The sequence below is a fragment of the Scylla paramamosain genome, chromosome 45, assembly GCF_035594125.1.
Source record: "Scylla paramamosain isolate STU-SP2022 chromosome 45, ASM3559412v1, whole genome shotgun sequence".
Lineage (NCBI taxonomy): Eukaryota > Metazoa > Arthropoda > Malacostraca > Decapoda > Portunidae > Scylla > Scylla paramamosain.
The window spans coordinates 9,770,252-9,792,653 of record NC_087195.1 but is presented as its reverse complement, the minus strand read 5'-3'; the positions used below and the strand labels follow the sequence as shown (position 1 = coordinate 9,792,653).

The 22,402-nt window shown below is 40.8% G+C and overlaps 2 protein-coding genes across 6 annotated transcripts in view; one reads left to right on the top strand and one right to left on the bottom strand.

Annotated features, from left to right (window-relative positions):
* The window catches only part of LOC135094237 (uncharacterized), a 72,938-nt gene that overhangs the window by 46,568 nt on the left and 3,968 nt on the right, over window positions 1–22,402 (top strand). For 2 of the 4 annotated variants that reach the window (XM_063994158.1, XM_063994157.1), the window contains one exon: window positions 19,096–19,287. In XM_063994158.1, coding sequence (XP_063850228.1) covers window positions 19,096–19,287 — 192 coding nt within the window. Of the gene's footprint in view, window positions 1–11,646; window positions 12,425–19,095; window positions 19,288–22,402 lie in introns of those variants that run through there. The other 2 variants (XM_063994159.1, XM_063994160.1) reach the window with 2 other exon arrangements.
* LOC135094321 (KRAB-A domain-containing protein 2-like) lies at window positions 12,821–14,702 on the bottom strand. 2 transcript variants are annotated; one of them, XM_063994318.1, is made up of 2 exons: window positions 14,185–14,324; window positions 12,822–14,077 (listed from the first exon to the last, which is right to left on the bottom strand). In XM_063994318.1, exon 2 carries the CDS (start codon window positions 13,924–13,926, stop codon window positions 12,865–12,867), a length of 1,062 nt encoding a protein of 353 aa, XP_063850388.1. In that variant the 5' UTR covers window positions 13,927–14,077; window positions 14,185–14,324; the 3' UTR covers window positions 12,822–12,864. The 2 variants fall into 2 exon arrangements, with proteins under 2 accessions (XP_063850387.1, XP_063850388.1); XM_063994317.1 differs by having other exon boundaries at window positions 12,821–14,702.

Below are 22,402 nucleotides of genomic sequence, written 5' to 3'. Positions count from 1 at the left end.
GTATAATATATCCATATAGCATTGCAGGCCTGTGCCAGCAAAGACAAGTATAAACTATATATACATTATATGCATAAAGCATTGTAGGCTAATAGCCTATGTCAGCAAATAAAAGTGTAATGAATATACCTTTATAATGGCTACATAGTATATATATATATATATATATATATATATATATATATATATATATATATATATATATATATATATATATATATATATATATATATAACAATGCAAGCTGACAAGTTTTGTCTCCAAACAATGCCAGGTCATTCCCTGTCCATATGCAAGATTTAGTGTGCACTGTATATAAATTTATCCTCTGATATATTATGTCAGTTCCTCCCTTACTTCCCTTAGCAAAATCATACAATTTATGTATGACTGGCTTCCTTGCACCATCATCCTTGGTAATTCCTAATATTACAAGGGGATTGTACTGAGAAACAATACTTTTCCTTATTATTTTTTATGGGTACTACATGATAATTCAGTCATTTCCTCATTATCTTCAATCCGGTACACCTATAGTGACCTCTTCCCTTCCAGTGACTACCTTTTCTCATGCAATCTACAGTACCTATGCTAACAATACCTCGTGTTTGAAGGCACTCAAACAACTCTAGGCTGGTACAGTCTGTCTAGACTACCACTAAGGTCTACAAATTCTTGTATCTGACTTACAAAAGTCTTCACTGTTGGAAGTACGCCACGGATGTAGTGGGGTCCAGGCTCTCCGGATGGTTTACCTGAGTATGCTATTATTTTGAAAGTAAATGTAATTCTTACCACATTCACAAATTTATGCATGTCATATCATTTATATTTGCTCTTATTGTACTGTCCGAATCCTATTTCATTTTTACAAGAATGTAAAGTTTCATCAATGGTCAAGAAGTCACCTGGCTCCAACACTGAACAGGTGTGGTCATTATTTTTTTTTAAAGATTCTTGACTGCAGCAAACCGGTCATGTATCCATCTTTGAGGTCTGTTATCAACGTTGTCAAAAGTTAGGTTTGCATGTAAAAATACAAATCTATTCACAGACATTACTGCACCAAATACAGGATGACCAAACTCTTCCCTGAAAAATGTTTTGTATTTGTTTTGGCCTAATAAGCCACCTGCATACAACAAAACCATTAAAAAAAAAAAAATCAATGCAATCTGTTACCCTGATGTGTGATGGAAGTTTATCATTATTTGAAGGCCTCTGAGAAATTTCTGCAATTATACCTTCAATTTTCTGATTAGTATGGTGCACAGTATTGGAAATCATATCATGTTATGAACAAGTCCTATGCCATCTCTTCTGATATCACTGACCTTGCGTCTCTAAACAACTGCTCATTGAATTAACTTAGCTGTGTCTTACTATTTCTCCGTAGGAGCCACGCTTCATAATAATTATGAATAGTGGCTCCTACAGAGAAGTAACAAGACATTATTAAGAAACAGGTTAATTAATTCATTGACCAGCTGTTAAGATGAAAGTAAATATGATTATTATGTATTACCAGGCGAGCTACGGGAACATAAAATCTCAAGTGTAGAGAAATCCATAACATGGGCCAATAGTATGAAAGGTAGACTGATTGTGAACATATCTAGTTTTGTAGAATGTTTGATTGGAGATGCGAGGTCAGTAAATTCAGAAATGCCATGGGACTTGTTCATAACATCTGATATGATTTCCACTATTGTGCACCATACTAATCAGAAAATTGAAGGTATAATTATTAATATCTTGCTATTTCTCCACAGCAGCCACTTTTCATAATCTGTCATCGTCCACTTCATCACTCAAATTCCATGACAAGACCGGATTTATCACCTATCACATCTGCCAAATCTTCGTCAGGGTCTTCTATAAAGGGGCTGCTTCTGTACAGTCCATTGTAAGCACTAAGCAATCTTACACCCAGTAAGTGCACCCAGTCACGTAAGCTGATAAGCTCTCGTCTGCACGCTGCAGTGCAAGATTTTTATTTCGCGGAGGGTAGCCCGCTAGCTCCCTCGGCCCTCCCAGCCACTTAGGGCTGGGCGGGATCCGAGTACTGGACCCGAATCCCACGGATCCGAGGAGAGCTGACGGATCCGATTGCCAACTCTGGTACTCGAATCCACTGACACGTATACCATTCTCTAAGACGAATATTCATACGATTATTCAGGTTTTTTTTTCCCCCTTTAGCTTCGATATTCAATATAAACGTTGTAGTGACCATCGTATTTATAATGAACTCGATATTGCCATTGATGAGTATAAAACAGTTTTAGTCTAAAGGGGGTTTTACACGGTTACGCGGTTCGACAGACACGTTTTTGAAGTGATGTTTGACCGTGTGAACGGGGTATTTGGTTGTCGAACACGTTGGTTAGACGGTTTGAAGAAAGTCTGTTCGTGCCTGACTTTTGTGGGCGTGGCTTCATTGTCCACCAACCATTTGAATGTGAGAACGCGCGTCGAACATCAAACCTCAGTCGCGCTTCAAACCAAAGAGTGGATACATCATACCCTAGGACTGAAATATGGAGGACATCAATGGAAAGAGGAATGAGAGGGAGGTGTTATTGCAGTTCATACATATACCTACAGAGATCATCCAGCCTTATGGAAAGTGAAATCAAAGGAATATTCTAATAAAATAGCCAGAAGCAAGGGGATCTCAGCTGCTTTCTTTCTTAGTGCCACCGCTAAGCCGATGGCAATCAAATCGTCCAGGTCAAGAGACATAAGGGAGGCTGTGGTAACTTTGCTTCGCAAACAACGCGAGTCACACTGAATGGAGGACGTGAGGTTTGATGTACAATTGGTTTGACTGTCTGACACCTCTTCGAACCATTTGACAATCGGGTTTGACGCACCGTTTGACCGTGTAAACCCACCTTTACATATGAAAAATACCTTGGCTAGCGACGTATAGCAGAAATTTAGTGTTGCCATGCTCATGTCTTTTTTACGAACGCTGATTGGCTGGGCATGTGTGACGTCGAAGCTTAGCCGGCAAAGGGTATATATGTTACAGTCAATACCTGAATCCAGACAATTTGTAAAGTGACTTATTTTTTCAGGCAATTTGTGAACTGCCTGGTTAGGTTAGGTTAGGTTAGGTTAGGTTAGGTTAGGTTAGGTTAGGTTAACCTAACCTAACCTAACCTAACCTAACCTAACCTAACCTAACCTAACCTAACCAGGCAGTTCACAAATTGCCTGAAAAAATAAGTCACTTTACAAATTGTCTGGATTCAGGTATTGACTGTAACATATATATACTACCGCGCATCCTCCCTACTGTCGAGAGCAGAGAACAGACACCGTAGCTCGCCCGCCAGGCCGCTGAGTGAAAGTGCTGGACAGCAGCTCTCGCCGCCTCGTACTTACTCGCCACCGAGTCAAGGAGCTAGGTGATCATAGACGGAAGAACACCAGCTGCCTTCCCAGGTCCCACTGTGTACCGGAGCTCTCCCTGTCCGGTTGAGAGCTCGCCCTGTGGTTCCTCGCCATCCTCCTCTTTCCCTTCCTTGCTCCCAGCTTCGTTCTTTGCCAGACTGCAGTGAGCGGACCCAGAACGTTCCCGAGAGTGACCCTCGGTAACTAGGTGGATCTGTTGGCTCTGGCTTAGAAGGCTGCTGGGTAAGCCTCCCTCTTTACCTCCAACTTGATATTTCCTTTCCCCTCCTTCAGAGGAAATCTCTGCTAGGGCTAGGTCGTGGGGCAGGGCCATTACGACAGCTTTTAGGAGCTGGGTGACTAAACTGCCCCACATAGGCAGGCTCCTTCTCTTTCTTTTTTTTCTATCCATTTATTAGCTGTGGGTTATTGTCGGGCCTCGGCCCCCTTATAGGAATTATTGTTTTTATCATGTGAAAAATGGCGAGAGTAAAAATAAAAACAACAAACAGCCAAGATCCACGAAGAAAGAACACTCTCCTAACAATACTCAGCAACAATGATGTCTTCCCTACCAACATAATTCCAGTCCAAGATGGATTCATCATCGTCTCGTCAGATGAAGAGCAAGAAAAGATATTCAAGGACAAGATTAAGGAAGAATTCTCCCAAGAAGACATGAATCCAGTAATACCACCAGAACTGAAAGCAAAGAAAACAGTCATAGCCTTTAATGTTAATGCACACATCTACAACAACTCTGAAGACGACATATTAAATGAATTGTATACTCAAAATTCATTCCTGGAAGGCAATATTGATAATGTTTTCAAGTTCCCTAACTCTAAAACAATTAAAATAACATTTTCTCAGGCAATCTATGCCTCTAAAGCTACAGAACATGGACTAAAGCTTTTTTCCATGAAAATTCCACATTACCAAATCCAGCAAGATAAATTTTATCACATCCAAACATGCTTCAGATGCTACATGATAGAATCTCACACTACAAAAGACTGTACAAAGCATAAAGAATATAAAATATGTTCCGAGTGTGCCGAGGAAGGGCACACGTGGAAATCATGCAACAAAGAGAGCAAAAAATGCATCAATTGTGGAGAAAACCACAGAACACTATCTACTCGTATGAGATGCAAAATAAGAAAAGATGTAATAAAGATGAAGAGAGAGGAAGAAAAGGAGACAGCATCATACTCCCAGATAACAAAGACAAACAACATCCCCACAATGAATAACAGCACATCAACACAAATCAGCAGAGAAGACCATTTCAAAATATACTCTTGCATGATACACGCTCATCTAATGAATGTAATAGAACCAGGAAGCTATGAGAAAGAACTTAATGCCACTCTAAAGGAAAATAAACTTTCCCAAATAAAAATACCCAAGACACCTAATTCCTCAAAACTCCTCTCACTTCTAGCCGACACAGAAAAACTATCCTTAATGGAAACTGAAGACCTACTAACAGACACACAAACAGATCAACAACAAAATGTAACAACACTAGACACACACACCCAACAAGTTTCTACCAAACAAAAAACACAAACAAACACAAAGAAACAACTTGACAGCGATGAAATAGAACTTAAAATAATAACAAGAGAGAGCCAGGGATGGCCTAAAAACATCACAATGGGTCATCTGATAAAAGGAATAGAGGATGGAACATATAAATACACTTACAATGAACCAACCATGAAATCTCACGAAGTGATAGGACTAATCAAAAAAGGTGATATAGTGTTGAAAGACTGCTTCACTATACTGGAAGACAGTGTATTCAGGAAAATAAGAACAGGGCAGTGCAATGAAAGGTCTCCAGTTGCTAGGCAAACACAAAAACTAAAAACAAAAAACACACAGTAACACACAAAAACACTCACACGCACACCAACAAAGTCATACAAACAACATGGCTCTAAGAAACATTAAGATAATACAACACAACGTACTACACTGGAACAACAGACGAATATCACTCTCCAACACATACAGAATAATAGACCCAGAAATAATACTCATAAACAGCCACGGCATACAAGAAAACACACCAATGAAAATTCCTGGATACAGAGTACACACGAAAAATACCCTCAATAATGCGTCAGATGGCACAGCTATAGCAATAAAAAAGAACATACAATATAAACTACTTGATGATTTCCTATCAGATCTACTTGCAGTAGAAATAAGTACCACCACAGGAAAAATAATAATTTCAACTTTATATCAACCACCATCAAGAACATATATACCCATACCTGACTTCACTAAATTGTTTAGAACGTACCTGTCCAGTATACATGCTGGCTGACTTAAATGCAAATCACCCCAACTTAGGATACACTCACAGCAACAACAAAGGCAGACAAATCAACACTTTAATACAAAACAGACTAATACAACATGTCGGACCATATTTTCCTACTTATTATACACACAGAAGAGGCACAACACCAGACATTATACTTACAAACCACCGCACATACCACAACACACATGCAGTAGAAGGACCCCTCACCACAAGCGATCACATTCCAATAATTTACACAATAGCCACAGCCCCTATACCCATTCCAGCTCCACCAAGACCCAACTACAATAAAGCAAATTGGGAAACATTTAAAAGACATGTCACCAACACACTACACACAAACACACTACACGAAGAAACACTTGAAACAATAGACACTGCCACTGAAAACTGGCACCAGGCAATAGAGCAAGCTATGAAACAAGCCATACCCACTACACGTTACAAATGTCTACCATCACCCAAACACACAGACACTACAAAACTACTTAAGACACTTTTTACAGAACTACAGACTTACTCACGTGCACACGGTTGGTCCTATCAGAATTACAGATACTACAAACAACTACAAACACTACTACACGAAGCTTTAATACAGGAAAATAGAGAACACTGGTACAGACTAATAAATGAAGTTTCGAGCACTTATAGAGATCCTACAACATTCTGGAAGAAAATTAAACTACTGACAGGCAACAGAGAGAACGAACCTCACTACATTAGGAACAAACATAACAACAAAGTATACACCGACAGAGAAAAAGAGGAAGTACACAGAGAGTACTGGCAAGAAATCTTTAGTGGAGAGGAGGATGGAGAGGAAGATCACATGGAAAATGAGATTGTCTTACATAACATCAGAAATAACACCCACAGAACAATTCCTTACAATAACTCTGACATTACCAGACTCAACACACAACACACTGACACGACAATAACTACAGAAGAATTAAAAAAACATCATAAAGCAGCTAAAAAGAACTAGCCCGGGACGAAGTGGAATTAATAAAACAATCTTAACACACCTACCAGACACAGCAATAATTAGACTAACAGAAATATTCAACAGCACTATCTCAGCAGGCTATTTTCCCGACAAGTGGAAAAACGGAATCATCAGACTAATCCCTAAACAAAATAAATCCCCTCAACAGGCTCAAAATTACAGACCAATAACGCTATTAGAAGTACCAGGCAAAATCCTTGAGCGAGTGATAAATTCAAGGCTAAAAACACACCTAGAAATTAATAACTTATATAACACTTACCAGTTCGGTTTTCGTAGTAATAGAGGCACCACACAAGCACTAGCAGTCATCACAGAACAAATAGCACACAATAAATCTGATAAAGGCCAGTGCCAAGTCATACTAAGAGACATATCTAAAGCTTTTGATCAAGTCTGGCACCTCGGTCTTAAGCATAAAATCCTACAACTACAACTCCCTATTACAATAGAAAAATTTTTATGCGACTTTTTATCTGATCGCACAGCATCCATTAAAGTTAATCATTACATTGGTCCTACATTTAATTTAAACTGCGGTGTACCACAAGGGAGTGTTCTGTCACCAACACTCTTCACAATTTACACCAATGATATTCAACAACCTATACAAACCCTTAACATCAGTTTTGCAGACGACATAACACAAATAATTGGCTACCCAGGAAGGTCCAAGAACATGCTCAATATAAAAACAGAGAGAGCAATAACAGCAATTAATAACTACGAAAGGAACTGGAAAATAAAAACCAATGTTAATAAATTCACCCCTCTGCACCTTGGAGCAAAACTTACCTTTCCACTCATCATTAACGAAGAAGAAATAGAATTTAAAAGTACCGGCAAATGCCTTGGTCTAACCATAACTAGAGGTGGCTACTACAAACATATACAGGAGCGTAAAAATATAGCAATAGCGTCACTACAAAAACTCTACAAGTTACATAACATGCCAGAGAAAATAAAAATACACTTAGTAAAAGCACTAATACTACCAATACTTGATTACCCTCCAATCCCTATACACACAATGAGCAATAACCAAATTAGCAAACTTCAAAAAGTTCAAAACAAAGCACTTAGATTTGCAACAAATCAGAAACACCCTTACACCATGACAACAGAACAAGTACACATACACACCAAAACAGCACCTCTCAATATACGTCTACACTACAGAGCAAAGACAATTTGGGAAAAAATTGATGAGTTGGGCCTGCCTATATATCAAAGCCTAAAAGACAACTCAGATCAAATAGTAAAATACCACCGTGATTTCCCTAGCAGCCTACAGGCATGCAAAACAATACCCAACCCAATATATTAACAAACCGAAAATAAAGGAAACATACTCACCTTAAAACACTTACCTTTACTCACTGTATTCCTGAAGATGGCCAAACACAAAAACTCAGCACACACGGGGCATCTGGAAAGGAAAGAATATTATGTAACTCCAACACTCTAAACAGCACACACACACACACATAATTCACATGGGACTCGTAGCTGGCCTCCTCTCTCCCCACTCCGCGCCCTGAGTCGGCGGTGAGGCGGTATGCCAAGCCGGTGTTCACCACACCGTAGTGCACAGCCGAGGGGTACTGGCCACTGGTAGGGCTTGCTGGCCCCCAGCAAGCGGTAGATGGGGAGGGGGTTGCACCTCATCCTGAGTCGCCGACACCCGGGGACCTACCTATAGGGGGTAAGAGTTGTGTGGTGTCGGCGAGGGAGTAGTGGTAGAGTCTCTCTCGACTCGCCTGCGGTGTAACAGGGAGAACAATCGCGGCCCGTGCCATCACATGAAGTCAGCACACAGAACACAAACATTCTCACAAACACATAATACACAGTATAACATCAATAAGTAAAATAGCAAGGTGGACAGCCCACCATCTTTAATCTTATACTTCTTTCATTATTTCTCACTATCCTCTTATACTCATATTATTCTTCCTTCACCCATCTTTTCTATAAATATAGAAATCCCTACTGTCACACTGTCAAAAAAGCAAGACGGTTTGCCCGTAAACTTGATGTTTCCTACTATATTTCCTTTCTCACTATAAACCTCCAATCTTCCCTTCCCACCCACTCTACCTCTTCATATTTCACCCAGCTTTTCTATCCCCCCAAATCGCAAAAATCGCTACTGTCACAGCACATGGTGGTTTAAATTATTAGGGCTTAGTTGTGTTTCTCCAAGGGAAGGTTGTTACAGTAAGATGAGAGGCAATTTATAAGTTTCTCTCTCTCTCTCTCTCTCTCTCTCTCTCTCTCTCTCTCTCTCTCTCTCTCTCTCTCTCTCTCTCTCTCTCTCTCTCTCTCTCTCTCTAGTATTATGATAGATATACCTCCCTTGAGAAAATACGTTTTAGGGAGAGCTGCGGTTCTACCTGTGCATTTGTGATACGAGTGAGTGTGTGAGTGAGTGTTAGCTGTTCTGAAATAACAATATACCTCAAGACTAGTTAAATGAAAAATAAAACCAAAAATAAAAATAGAATATACCAAAGTGGTCAAGGCCATTATCTATTATTTCTTTTACTTTATTTCACCCTTTCTCTTCCCAGCCACTTTCTCTTAGCTAGCTTTCTTCTTCTTTCCCCCGCCCTTTAATAAAAAAAAAAAAAAATACTCTCTCGCTCCGGGCCGTCCTTGAAACAGTAAAGGCCCGGGCCACTACATGGAGTGGTAAATCTAAACAACAACCCCCCCACTCTCTCTCTCTCTCTCTCTCTCTCTCTCTCTCTCTCTCTCTCTCTCTCTCTCTGCTAACACATGCTATATTCCTATCTTCTCTTCCTGCTAACACATGTTATATCCCTATTTTAAGAAGTTGAAAGAATAATGATATGGTTAATAAAAATGTGTGCAGACAATTTTTATCATAGTAATACTTAAAGATCTATGCATATTACAATTTCATTACAGAAATACTTAAAAATCTATATACATGATACTACACAGCAGAAAACTACAAAATATAATATGAAAGTAATACTCTAACAATTGTATAATTATAACTACAATTTTGTCATCTTAATGTTACGACCCCAAGGACGACGATACCAGCGTGTCCTGAAGTTCCGTCAACCCTCGGTCAGACCGCAGAGGCAATCCATAAACGGCCGAGCTATTTATTCAACTAGGCATCTTTGCTCAAAATGACGCACTATTCCCTGCGCACAGTCACTACCGTTGCCAGATGGAATAGGTATGATTTTAATCACGTTGGTGAACCTACTAATTTGACAGGTGTGCGGGGGAGGCAAAAATCAATCACAACATATACAGGTGTATTTATAAATAATGCATAACATACAACAATCACCTCACTTTCTCAACCGCTATCACCCTCGAATTTCTCTAGCTTCCTAACGGTGTTGGTTCACAATATGGTCACTTCCCAAAGGTACGCCACACACACATGCCTTACACTGTAAGGCAGTCACACATAACCCGACGTGCCGCCACAGCTAGACACACCAGCCTCACACCACTGCCACCCTCGCTGACAAGGTCAAGGCACTGGCCCCCCCCACACTCACCCCCACCACACATTCGTCATACGGTAGCTCCAGCAAGTCATCTCGCCGATAATACCGTCACGCTAATGCCACACACGCCTCACGCCGACACCACCGTGACCTTGACACCAACACCGTCGCCAGAGAAGTCACTCACCCTTGGTACGAGGGAACGTGGTAGGCTCGGTTCGCCTGCCTGCCTGCCTGCCTGCCTGCCACGTCCTCTCCTACGTCACAGCGACGCGTCAGCACTAACCTCGAATGTGGACCAGCTGTTTCAGATCTTTAAGATGAACCAGCTATTTCACACATTATAAGAAATCGTTAACAATAATACCATACCTTTCCAATTTTAGTCATTACAAATAAGTGGGATCAACCACATAACACTCTCTCCCCTAAAGACACGTCAGTCATGTGGCACACATTACACTCTAGACAAAACATCCGCCACCATAATGTTTTTGCCCTTTACATTTTGTATCACCAAATTATAATCCTCCAACATAATGCTTCACCTCATAAGTCGCTGGTTAACATTTTTCACTCTGTGCAAAAAGACTAACGGACTGATACAATGTCAGTTTCTTTAAGGGCTATGGCCTCGGGGAAACCAATGAAAAAATCGATAAGGGTTAACATGTAGCGATGTCCGTCAAAAGAAGGTGGAGACAAAGGACCTACCAACAGCGACTCTGGAGAAGGGTTCTATGACAATGGACAAGGGCTGAAGTGGTACTGGACGTACTCATTCATCCCTTGGCTGTCATGCGCCGACATTTATAGCATTAATGGCAGTAATCCAGGATGTCGGTACACTTCCCAGTCCAATAAAAATACCGAGATATCCTGAGGTGGGTTTTTTTCCGAGAGGAGGTGATTTGCTAGCGGATCCTCGTGAGCCACACAGAGAAGGATGATACGACACTCCTTAGGTCCAGTCCGGTTCAATAATAGGCGTGGGATAAGCCTTTGCAACGGCTCCCACTGTTGTTTTTGTTTAGTTTATTTTTCTTATTATACTTTATTTTGCTTTTTTCCTGGTTTTCTTTCCTTTTCCTTTTTTTCACTTTTCCCGTTTGCCGTCCATTCTCTTTCACTTCGCATAGAGTCATAGTATTCATGCAATTATTATAGATTTTCCATATTCTTGATTTTCTTCGCCCTTTTATTCCACATAATTTTCACTGAATTCATTCTAGTTTCTAATTTTTCACTTTTTTTCTTTTGTCTTCTATTCTGTTTCACTTCACATAAAATGTCACATTATCCATGATTTTATTACTAACTTTCCATATTCTTAATTTTCTTTCCCCTTCTATTCCCCACATGTTTCATTAAATTCTTTCTGGTTTCAGTTTCTTGTGATGTCAGTTTGCTAAATGCCCAAACTCATTCCCCTGTGTACTGATCTTCCAGACAGTTCGGCCCTTCAAGACAACATGTACGTCTCGGTTCCCCAGCACACTGTTGTTAGTGTTAATAATGATGAGAGCTCAAATGGCACCGAAGCCACTCTACTTTGCCTTGGCCCAACAAAACAGAGGTCACTCTGTTGTTAAACTGCTACCCCCCTTAGCAAGTGTCTCGGCGTGATATATGAGTGACTTAGTGATCGGCGCCTACCCTCAGTCACTTCATACCGACACCAGCGACGGCAACGTCTCACGAACAAGGATATTGGAAACAGCTGGGTGACTTACACCTGAGAACGAACTACCCTAAGTGACTTCCTAGTAGGTCTAAGCATGATGAATCTGGAAAAACACCTAAGAAACAAAGATTTTGGAAACAGCTGAGTGACATCCATACTCTTTTGTAGGAGTGAGTACCCTGAGTTTCTTAAGAGAAACATAGACCTTATGTACGTAGATATTTTTTTTTAATAACTTATAAACCAATATCCAGAACATTTTCAAACTTATAAACCAATATCCAGAATATTTTCTACCACTTTTAGTCTAACACACAATAAACGAAACATGGACAATGACATGAAAAAAGATTGCCAGCATTAGTAATCCCATTTATTTAAAGCCAAATTAGAATACATGCTGTAGTTTTTAACGATGTTCTTTAATTCCAACGTTATGCCATTATCAAGGAGGTGTGGACAATTCCAACGTTATGCCAGTATAATGGAGCTGTGGACAATAAATATATAAATATATATATATATATATATATATATATATATATATATATATATATATATATATATATATATATATATATATATATATATATATATATATATATATATATATATATATATATATATATATATATATATATATATATATATATATATATATATATATATATATATATATATATGTTACGCATAATGTGGACAATTGCCTAATGTGAACATTAGGCAGAAAATTGCCTAATGTGTACATCAAGCAAGTAGGTTGCGTAAAGTTTACAAATTGTTAACATTAGGCAAAAAATGCCTATTGTTCAAATTATGCAGCTCAATTTTGCCCAATGTGAATAAGGAAAACATAATTAATTAATGCAATATTAGTATAAATAAAATAGGTCAATCGATCTCAGGGTTCAGTTGAGTCCAATCACAAATTTTTGCATGATCTGCCTGGGTGACAGCGCGAGTTGCATTTAATTTCTTTTCTTAGGCAGCTGCACCTTCCTGATGTACATTGAGTAGTACATTGACACTTTGTATAACCTTGCCCACCAGTGGCTCTTGCTGTTGCTGTTCTCATCGATAGGCAGATATCAGGAACCTCTTCAGACTTTATAAGGGTCTGTTTGATCCCACTTAGGTCAGCTGGTGTAAATTTTGTTCTAATAATTCCCTCCCGACAACCTACAGTGTATAGTCCTTCTTCTTCCTTAAGGATGACTACTAACAGATTTTTTGGATCTGTTGGACCACGATCGACATCTGGAACCCTCAGCGTAGCACACTGACCAATGGACAATGGCTTAAGCAGGTTTTTGCCGCGTCTTGTCATCCGTGCTGCTGCCTTTGATTGTCCTATATTAGCTGCAACACGGATCTTTTGGAAATTCGTAGCTACTGTCTCTGCCCGTGTCTCTGCTTCTGCCTCTTCCCCTGCCTCTGCCTCTGCACCTGTCTCTGCTTCTGCCTCTGCCCCTGTCTGTGCTTCTTCTTCTGCCTCTAACTCTGTTGCTGCTTCTGCTTCTGCACCTGTCTCTGCTTCTGCCTCTGACCTCCCTGCCCGTGTCTCTGCTTCTGCTTCTGTCTCTGCCCCTGTCTGTGCTTCTTCTTCTGCCTCTGCCCCTGTTGCTGCTTCTGCCTCTGCACCTGTCTCTGCTTCTGCCTCAGTCTCTGCTTCCAGAAATGACTCGAGATCTTCCTCGGTGAATATATTACAAAAAGCTGTACTTGGCACGATAGATGATGCTAATCCAACTTGCGGATCTAGTCCAAATGTAACTTTAAAAGGACTGTGGCCAGTTGTTTCATGCTGACTGATATTAACTTGCCACTGAACAAACTTAAGACCTACTGACCACTTTTTGCTGTTATTTTCCCTCATCCAAATGGTTAGTTTGTCCTGGATCACACCGTTTAGACGTTCAACAGCTCCTTGGCTTTGAGGATGACGTGGGCGTCCAGTCACCAGCTTCAGCTCTGGCCATAGCATTGAAAGCTCGGTGATGATGGCATTCACAAACTCCCGTCCGTTGTCGGAATGTAAAATAGCAGGTGCTCCAAATGTCAGAAATATATCTAGAAGGTTCGCTGCGACTTCCTCTGCTCTTTTTGATGTCAGTGGACGCAACACACAAAATTTGCTGAAATGATTTACATATGTCATGATGTACTTAAAGTTTCCATCAGGTAATGTTTGAAAATTTATAAGATCTATCTGGCATCTAGAATGGATATCATGACTGCGTACCGGTTTTACTACCAAACCCTTTGGAGTTTTTCTGGCTTTCTTTTGATGACAGTGCTCACAGAATGAAATGTAGAGGTAGCATACTTCTTGTGTGATGTTTGACCATTTCTTTCTCACTTCTGCAATTGTTTTCTTGCCACCTCCATGGCCAATAGCTTCATGAGCTGTTTTAATAATACCAAACACTTCTTCTACACATGCAACAAACTTAAATTCATGTTCACTGGTATCTTTTCTTTTGCGAATAAGTCGGTCAGCATTGCCAACACGCAGAACTTCATAGCGTTTCTTGAGGTTATAGTCAAATGTAGACTGGGCTCCAGAAGAATTGATTCTTAACAAATCCTGCAACCACTGATCACGCTGGAGAGCGGGCTGGATGACAGCATTTTCAGCCTTGCCTTGCAGCGTTTGACGCAGCTGAAGTTCAAAAGCAGCTTGATCCATAGTGCATAAACTGTAATAGATAGAAAAGTTTAGTAATTTACAAAGAAAATATAGAGAAAAAAACATCAGCGAACCCACACAGTAATCAGAAATCCATAAGTTTAGAAAGATTTAGCATCACACTCACTTTACTTCGCGTTTTAGCGCCACTTTACTTCGCGTTTTAGCGCCACTCACTATGCTTCTCGTTTGAAAGAATTTGCACGCACCTGCTCACAACAACTCGGTTATAACAAACCCAAAGCTTCGAACAACATCTTTGCTCACAACAACTCGGTAACAGACCCAAAGTTTCGAACAACATTCGAACAAAACTGTAGACACTGGTTTGTCATTCAATTCACATTAGGCAAAATACCCTTGCCTAATTTGAAAATCATGCCTAAAGTGGACATTAAGCAAGTAAGTTGCCTATTGTCAACATCGTGCAAACAAATTGCCTAATATGAAGATTAGGCAATTTCACTGCCTAATGTTCACATTAGGCAATTATCCACATTATGCGTGACATATATATATATATATATATATATATATATATATATATATATATATATATATATATATATATATATATATATATATATATATATATATATATATATATTCAAAGAGGGCCGACTGACTGGGTGTTGTTACGTTCAGGGGCAAATTTTCACTCTGCAGTAAGGGAACACCTGGTGCAGTGTACTGTAACGTACCTTCTAGGAAAAATTATTTTAAAATTTTAGACTTCTGAAACATCAGAATATCGGAATCAATGTACACAAGAAAATTTGTCCCTGGACTTAACAACACACAGTCAACCTTCCCTGTATAACACATAAAGGTCAAAAGTTGCTTCATTTTGTGAGATAAATGTTTGAATAATTTTTCATAGTCCGAGGAGTTTGGCTTTATCCTTAAATCTTATACAGTAACTGAAGGATTATTAATTATGAATATCAACAGTATATAGTATTCCTATGAATAAACAAAACATGATCAGTACGTTTGTTAGATAATACATTACCTTGAAGGTAGCGCTTGTCTCTGAGGTGCCTAAGAATCTTGAGCTCTTTTAGCGAGCAAGTAAGTGGGCTCGACCCCTCCCAGCCACATTTTTACTTTCTTGTATTTTTCCACCTTATCCATCATGTTAAAAGTGATCGCTACTACTTTAATAAAAAGTCCACCTTTGTCTTCCCTAGGTCACGACAACCAGGTACTCATTACTACTGGGTGAGCTGAGGCACCAACTACTAACCGAGAAAAAAAAAATGACATAACCGGGGATTAAACTGAGGTCATTTTGCGTTGTAGTTTGTTATGCTACTAACTGAACTACCGAGCTCTTACTTGAAGAACTCATCTCATAAAAAAAAAAAAAAAAAAATGTTATCCATTAAGTTTTAACATAAAAGGCTAAGATTATCATCAGCCTACAAGATAAGTCGTGGTGCAATTCAGTTTTGAAACCTATTCAGTTTCGAATTTAATAGTAACTGTAAGAAAAAAAATAATAGTAACTAAGAAAATATTCCTAATTTATAAACTTCAATGTCAATGAGAGATGGAGGCGGGGGTCATACGCAACCACACCTCAGCTTTAAGGAGGAAGAGGATAGCCAATGTTGTCACTAACATGTTTATTAACCAGATGTCTCGACACGTCATTGTGCCACTTTCACTACTGTACAAAAATGGGAAACTTTTTTTTAAGTTTATGTATTTTAGTTTTTAAATTGTTAGTTTCTGTTTGAGTTACTTTTATTTTTATTTTTCCTGTCATCACTGTTGTTGAAGTTATTCATGAATAATTAGCCTTGGTAATATCCAAACTTGATATGATAGGGTTATATTTAATCATTGTTCTTGTTCTAAGTCTGCAATGTTTTGCAACAGACTGAATACAGATAAAGGGAACATGTTTGGACCATTTTCTGGGACAGGAATAAAAGTAGATATTTTCCAGTGCACAGGCAATATTCACTTGATAAAGATTCATTTATATGATGTGGATGGACCAAAGACATGACCAAGGAGAGCACCGCTCACAAATATTATTCCTTTCCCTGCTAGATGAGAATTAGAATGAATTACATATCACTACCAATTACTGATTGCTCCATGATGGATGCAGACAGGAAAGACTGTAAATTAGACATGCATACTTTTAAATAAAGTGCGCATGTCTAATAAAGAGAAATATATCTATGTATTGTAAGACAGGTAGAAAATGCCAAGCTCTTAGTGAGGTTCTAGGACTGTGCGTCAAACAAACTCTGTGATCTTGGGTCAAAAGATTATCGTTCGACCGAGAGTCCACTCCTATGTGTCCCCTGTTCCCACAGTAACTTCGGGTCTGTCTATCTATATGGAGCACTAACTTAAAACTCATCGTACAAAGCCTAACATATGTAATGTAACCCTTTCTAACATATTTTACCAATGTAGCGATCCCCCTGGTTAGGTTGTAGTGTTGGGGAATTTTTCACAGAATTTTCCAAAGATTTACGAAAACATTCCTAAGATTTTAAGGTTATAATGTTACTGAACCCCGAGTAGGAGGTTACGTGTTGATCAAAGTTAGATTACATTAGTTTAGTAACACTTGGTGAGCTCTAACCTAACCTAATCTAACTTCCTAACCAGGGATTGCCCGCTCTGGATTCCCAGAAGGCTTACTAGTATAACCTAACCTAACTGGCTTATCCTGCAATGTATTATGGTGACGATGGGTGCCCTCGTAAGATTGGGATCACATTATAAAGAGCTCGAAGCTATTACAGGCATGCTAAACACGTCTCAAATTTTTCTTACTTTACTGGGACGGTCACAACAAAGTATCATTATTGTATGTGACGCAGACATATAAAAATTTATCTTGATGGTTCGAAATCCTCATATTTAACCTGTTACTTCTATAGGAAAGTTTTGGTTACTGACCTGTTGCGTCGAAGGTTCGTTGCGCGGTTCGTCTACAACAGTACACAAAATAGTTGTCAGTTTGTCGGTGTTTGTTTGAGATCGAGGACGTAAAGAAGCGAGTGATCTCTCTGTGAATATAATGAACAGGGTGTTAAAAATATAGAGACAAGGGAAATGGATCCAGCCAATAAACAGCTCTAAGCTCCTTCAAGGTGCATTCTACCCGTTAAATGCTGAGCAGAATGTTGATGAAAATTATTTACCATGATATCCTGTAAAATATAATTATATTCATAGTACACCTCTGATAATAATAACTAATAATAATAACAATAATAATAATAATAATAATAATAATAATAATAATAGTAATAATAATAATAATAATTATTATTATTATTATTATTATTATTATTATTATTATCATTATTATTATTATTATTATTATTATTATTATTATTATTATAAATCTATTAACTAATTAATTAATTAATACGTAAAAAAGCAGCACCCAGCCTCTGTCACAGATTAACCATGCCTGCCGCTCGGGGAAAAACATCCCTTCTAAGGGGCTCCATAGGCTATTAAAGTATTCTAAACCGCCTGGCACCGCGCGGGTTAACAGTGCACGCGGCCGGTAAGGCCAGATTCACACGAGCGGTTTTCTCCCGCGCGGTTTTCCCACGCTGTTTAGAAATCAATGAAGTTCAATGAGACCCTTCACACACTGGCCGCGCAGCTTAATTTCCGAGAGGCAATGATTTCCCAGCTGCGTGCACTGCTAACCCGCGTGGCGCCAGGCGGTTTAGAATACTATAAAAGTCTATGGAGCCCTTCAGAAGGGCGGTTTTTTTCCCCGAGCGGCAGTCATGTTAAATCTGTGGCAGATATTGAGTGCTGCATTTTTACGTATTGATATGAATAGTTTATCATTAATAGTAGTAGTAATAGTTGTAGTAGTAGTAGTAGTAGTAGTAGTAGTATTCCTTTGTATACAATATTAAAAAAAAAGTGAAAATTCATCTACTTACTTAAAAAAAAAATAAATAATAATTCAAATGCACGCACCCATTTCGAGGCCAGAATCACCGTCTAGGAGACGAGTCGGAGGTTTTAGAACACTTGATATATGGGAGTTATAATAATATTGCTGATATTTTCCTTATCCTCATGCCAACAAATGATGATCGTGCTTGCTCTCGAAGCAATATCAGTCAAAAATACCTTCCAAACACGAGTCTGAGCCAAGCCAAAATGAATGTACACAATTCCCATGGCATGCACACAGTTCGCATGCGACACCGCCACCAAGCTGAGCCCAGTAGTAAGTATAACTGTCTGCCCCCCTCTCCCCACCCCGGGCCTTGGGAGCCTTGGGGGCCTTGGGAGGAGTTTGCAGCAATAAACAAAATAAACAAGTAAAATATAGTAAAATAAATAAATAAAAATAAAATTAATTGGTTAATCAATTAATTAATTTAATTAAATAAGTAAACAGAGCAAACAAAACCTTGAATTAAAAAGTAGCACTGACTTGTTCGCCATTTTGTACAGGTATTGGACCATTAGGTTCCCCAATAGCAGACTGGAGGTAGCGGCGTGGAGGAGCTTACTTAACCTGCTGAGTGATGCCGGCACCAGAGTGGAAGGATGGATTGTGGTACCTGAGACGACCCCTATCACAGACGAGGAGGCGAGGGAGCTGAGGAACCTTGCCGAGACTAACATGCTGGGTGGTTTCATAAAGTGAGTGTGTACGTGTGTGTGTGTGTGTGTGTGTGTGTGTGTGTGTGTGTGTGTGTGTGTATGGTCAGATAATTTTGCATACGTCCTACAAATCCTAGGATAAAAAAGAGGATATATGATAAAAACCTACGTTGACCTATGTTGTCTCCGCCTGCCAAGGATTCAATCGAACTTATGTTATCTGGACTGTGAGCTAACCTCATTAACAGGCCGTGGCTCTTACTACTACTATTACGTACTACAATTACTACTACTACAACTAATAATAATAATAATAGTGATAACAATAATTATTATTATTACGCCCCATTTGGGGGTAACAGGGGACCAGCGACTCCTTAGGGGTTGTTGTCCCCCACCACTAACATACGTTCTATCCGATCGTCACGGCATCTCTCTACTCCCGACACCTCTACCTCCAGATGTCGGGTCGGACATGTGTTCACTCTACACTTCTAGACCGGTAATTCCCCCGGCTGTGCCGCGGGGGGGCACCCTCCCTGTCCCTCCCGGGGGCCCCAGCGTAAAGCAGTGTGCCCCCAGTGTCGCCTGTCGGCCTGCCCAATCATGCCTTAAGATAGAGTACATCCCCCTCGACGAAGTTGCTTCCGTGGTGACTGGGGCATGAGCGAGCCGTCCGCCACCATCAACTGCACCGCTTTCCCTGGGCAGAAGTGTCGACAGAGGCGTGTAGGAAGGGCGTTGTGGCTCGGGGACACTGGCTAGGCTGGTTGGGTGGTCGCTGTCGAGGTTCGTTGGTGAAGGATTGCACTCAATGACCACGGAGTTTTCCGGTGTCCCGAGCGCCCTTCGGGATCATGCGCTGCGGGACTCAGGGCGCTTCCACTTGAGGGTGTCGTGCTAGCTCGCTGTACACCGTTCAACTCTGTAATACACTCTACTACGCGTTAGTCAGTCACGAGCCGCGGAGTCGACCCTCCGGGAGACACTGACGAAGACGCTGATGAGAGGCTGCCTGAAGGCAGAGCTCGCTGAGCACATGGTCTCCTCTTGATAGAGATGCCTTGCTTCTGTCTTGGTCTGCCCTCGCTTCCCAAGAGGGTTGTTGTTGTTATTCCCAGCGCCCGCCCCAAGGAGTCACATGGACGGGGCTGGGTCAGCAGGAGCTGTTTTTGTGTAAACGGGGACAGAGCTGTTTCAGCAGTAGCCGGTTTCTTCATGTAAATAACGGGTCATATGGACGAAACTCGGTCAGCAGTAGCCGCTTTCATATAAACAAGGAGTCACGTGAACAGAGCTGGATCAGCAGTAGCCGTTTTCGTGTAAACACAAGTCGTCTCCCTTCGTGCCTACCCTCAGAGGGTTCTTATTCCCTCGTCCTCTCTGTGGCTTCCTCTCTTGGGGTTGTTATTCGCAGCACCCGGCCGGAGGGGTCAAGCGGACGGCACGGAGCCAGCCGTTTTTCATGTAAACACCGGCCTCCCAGCCGCATCTCTCACAACTCGGGTGCTTGCGTGCCCACGGACGCGTGCGTCCGTGTTTTGCATGGAGGCTTGTGCTCTGTGACAAAGGCCGAAGGTCGGCTGCCGAAGGTCAAGACGTGATGACATTAACTGGGTTCCTGGAATGCGATAAGGCGGTCGGGGGCAGACCAGACTCCGGGGCGTGCCTCTAGAGGGTGGCTTGGTGGCCCACCGTTGGAGGAAGAGCAGGTTCCAAGGCGTCCGCTGTGTCTAATGGTGGGTAGTAGGTTTTAGCGTCGGTGACATCGAGAGTGCGCTCACCTGTCCCCACGGCGTAGGACATCTGGAAGGGATTGGGCGTGTGGGTGACAGTGAATGGGCCTGATCAGCGAGGTAAAAGCTTAGAGTTCCGTTTATTGGATGGAGTGGTGATTAGGATGCATGTGCCCGGCTGGAAGGGATTCTCTGACTGCTTTGCTGTTACAAAGTAGCTTCCTGGGTGACTCGTAGTGCATCTTGGAGAGTGGAGAAGTAATCGGAGCCGGGAAGTGTCGATCAGACGGGAGGGCAGCTAGCCATCTGAAGATTACTTCAAAAGGGCTGTAGCCATGGGCGTCGTGAGATGCCGAGTTAATGGCTAGTTGAGCAGAGGCGACAGCGTCCGGCCAGCTGGAATGAGGCTCCTCCACTCCTATCGCTCGAAGGATGTTATCGATTGAAGAGCTGCGGAGTGCAAGACATCAGTGAAGTATGTTACTGCCTCATCACAATTTCCTATCTCATCTACTGAAAAGACAGGGGTGCTGAGTTCCTTGAATAGGTGCCAATCCGCCTTATCTAGCCGCTATCGGGGAGGACGTGACTGTGGTGCAGAATTTGTTGACTCCAATAAAACTGGGAAGTGATCGTTCCCATATAGGTCTGGTAAAACTTTCCAGTTAAAATCAAGAAGGTAAAGAGAGACAGATCTATTGTTGTAAAAGTACCAGTTTGGCTGTGGAAATGGGTCACATCTCTTAGAGTTTAAAGTCTCCAATCCTGAATCCTCGATGAAAGAAGCAATTGAAAGACCAGGAGGGTTGATAGCGTCATCATCCCACAAAGGATGGCAACCACTGAAGTCTCCCAGTAAAATAAGAGAAGGAAGAGCATTTAAAAGATTATCAAGCTCATCTCTTTCAATGGGAACACTGGGAGGCAGATACAGACTGCACAATGAATAAAAACGATTTATAAGAACCTTAATAGCAACAACCTCCAGCAACGAGTGAATCTGCAGGTGGATAAAAGGAATATCATTGCAAATAAATATGGAAATGCCACCGTGGTGGCCCTGACCAGGAAATGGAATGAAGGAGAAAGCACGATTTCCAGGAGGACCAAGTGAGTTGATTCTCTGCAAACTCTCTTTCAAACAATGAAGACAGGAGAAAACCAAGAGATCCCGGAGTTCTTCCCAGGAGGCACGTAAACCACAGCAGTTCCACTGCAAAATCTTGAATATTAGTATTTTGAGGGGATTTTCAGGGAAACCCCAGAGAGAAGCTTCCCTTTGCCTACCTGACTAGGAACCTTATTCGGCCTGCGAGGCTTATGAAATTCTCAGAGATCTGGAAGAACGGGACATTATAATTATGAAATTCTCAGAGATCTGGAAGAACGGGACATTACTGAGAGGTCGATCTCAGCCT

Coding starts and splice junctions, on each gene's coding strand:
- LOC135094321 (XM_063994317.1), bottom strand. CDS start 14,697: ATGTTTTTTTCTCTATATTTTCTTTGTAAATTACTAAACTTTTCTATC.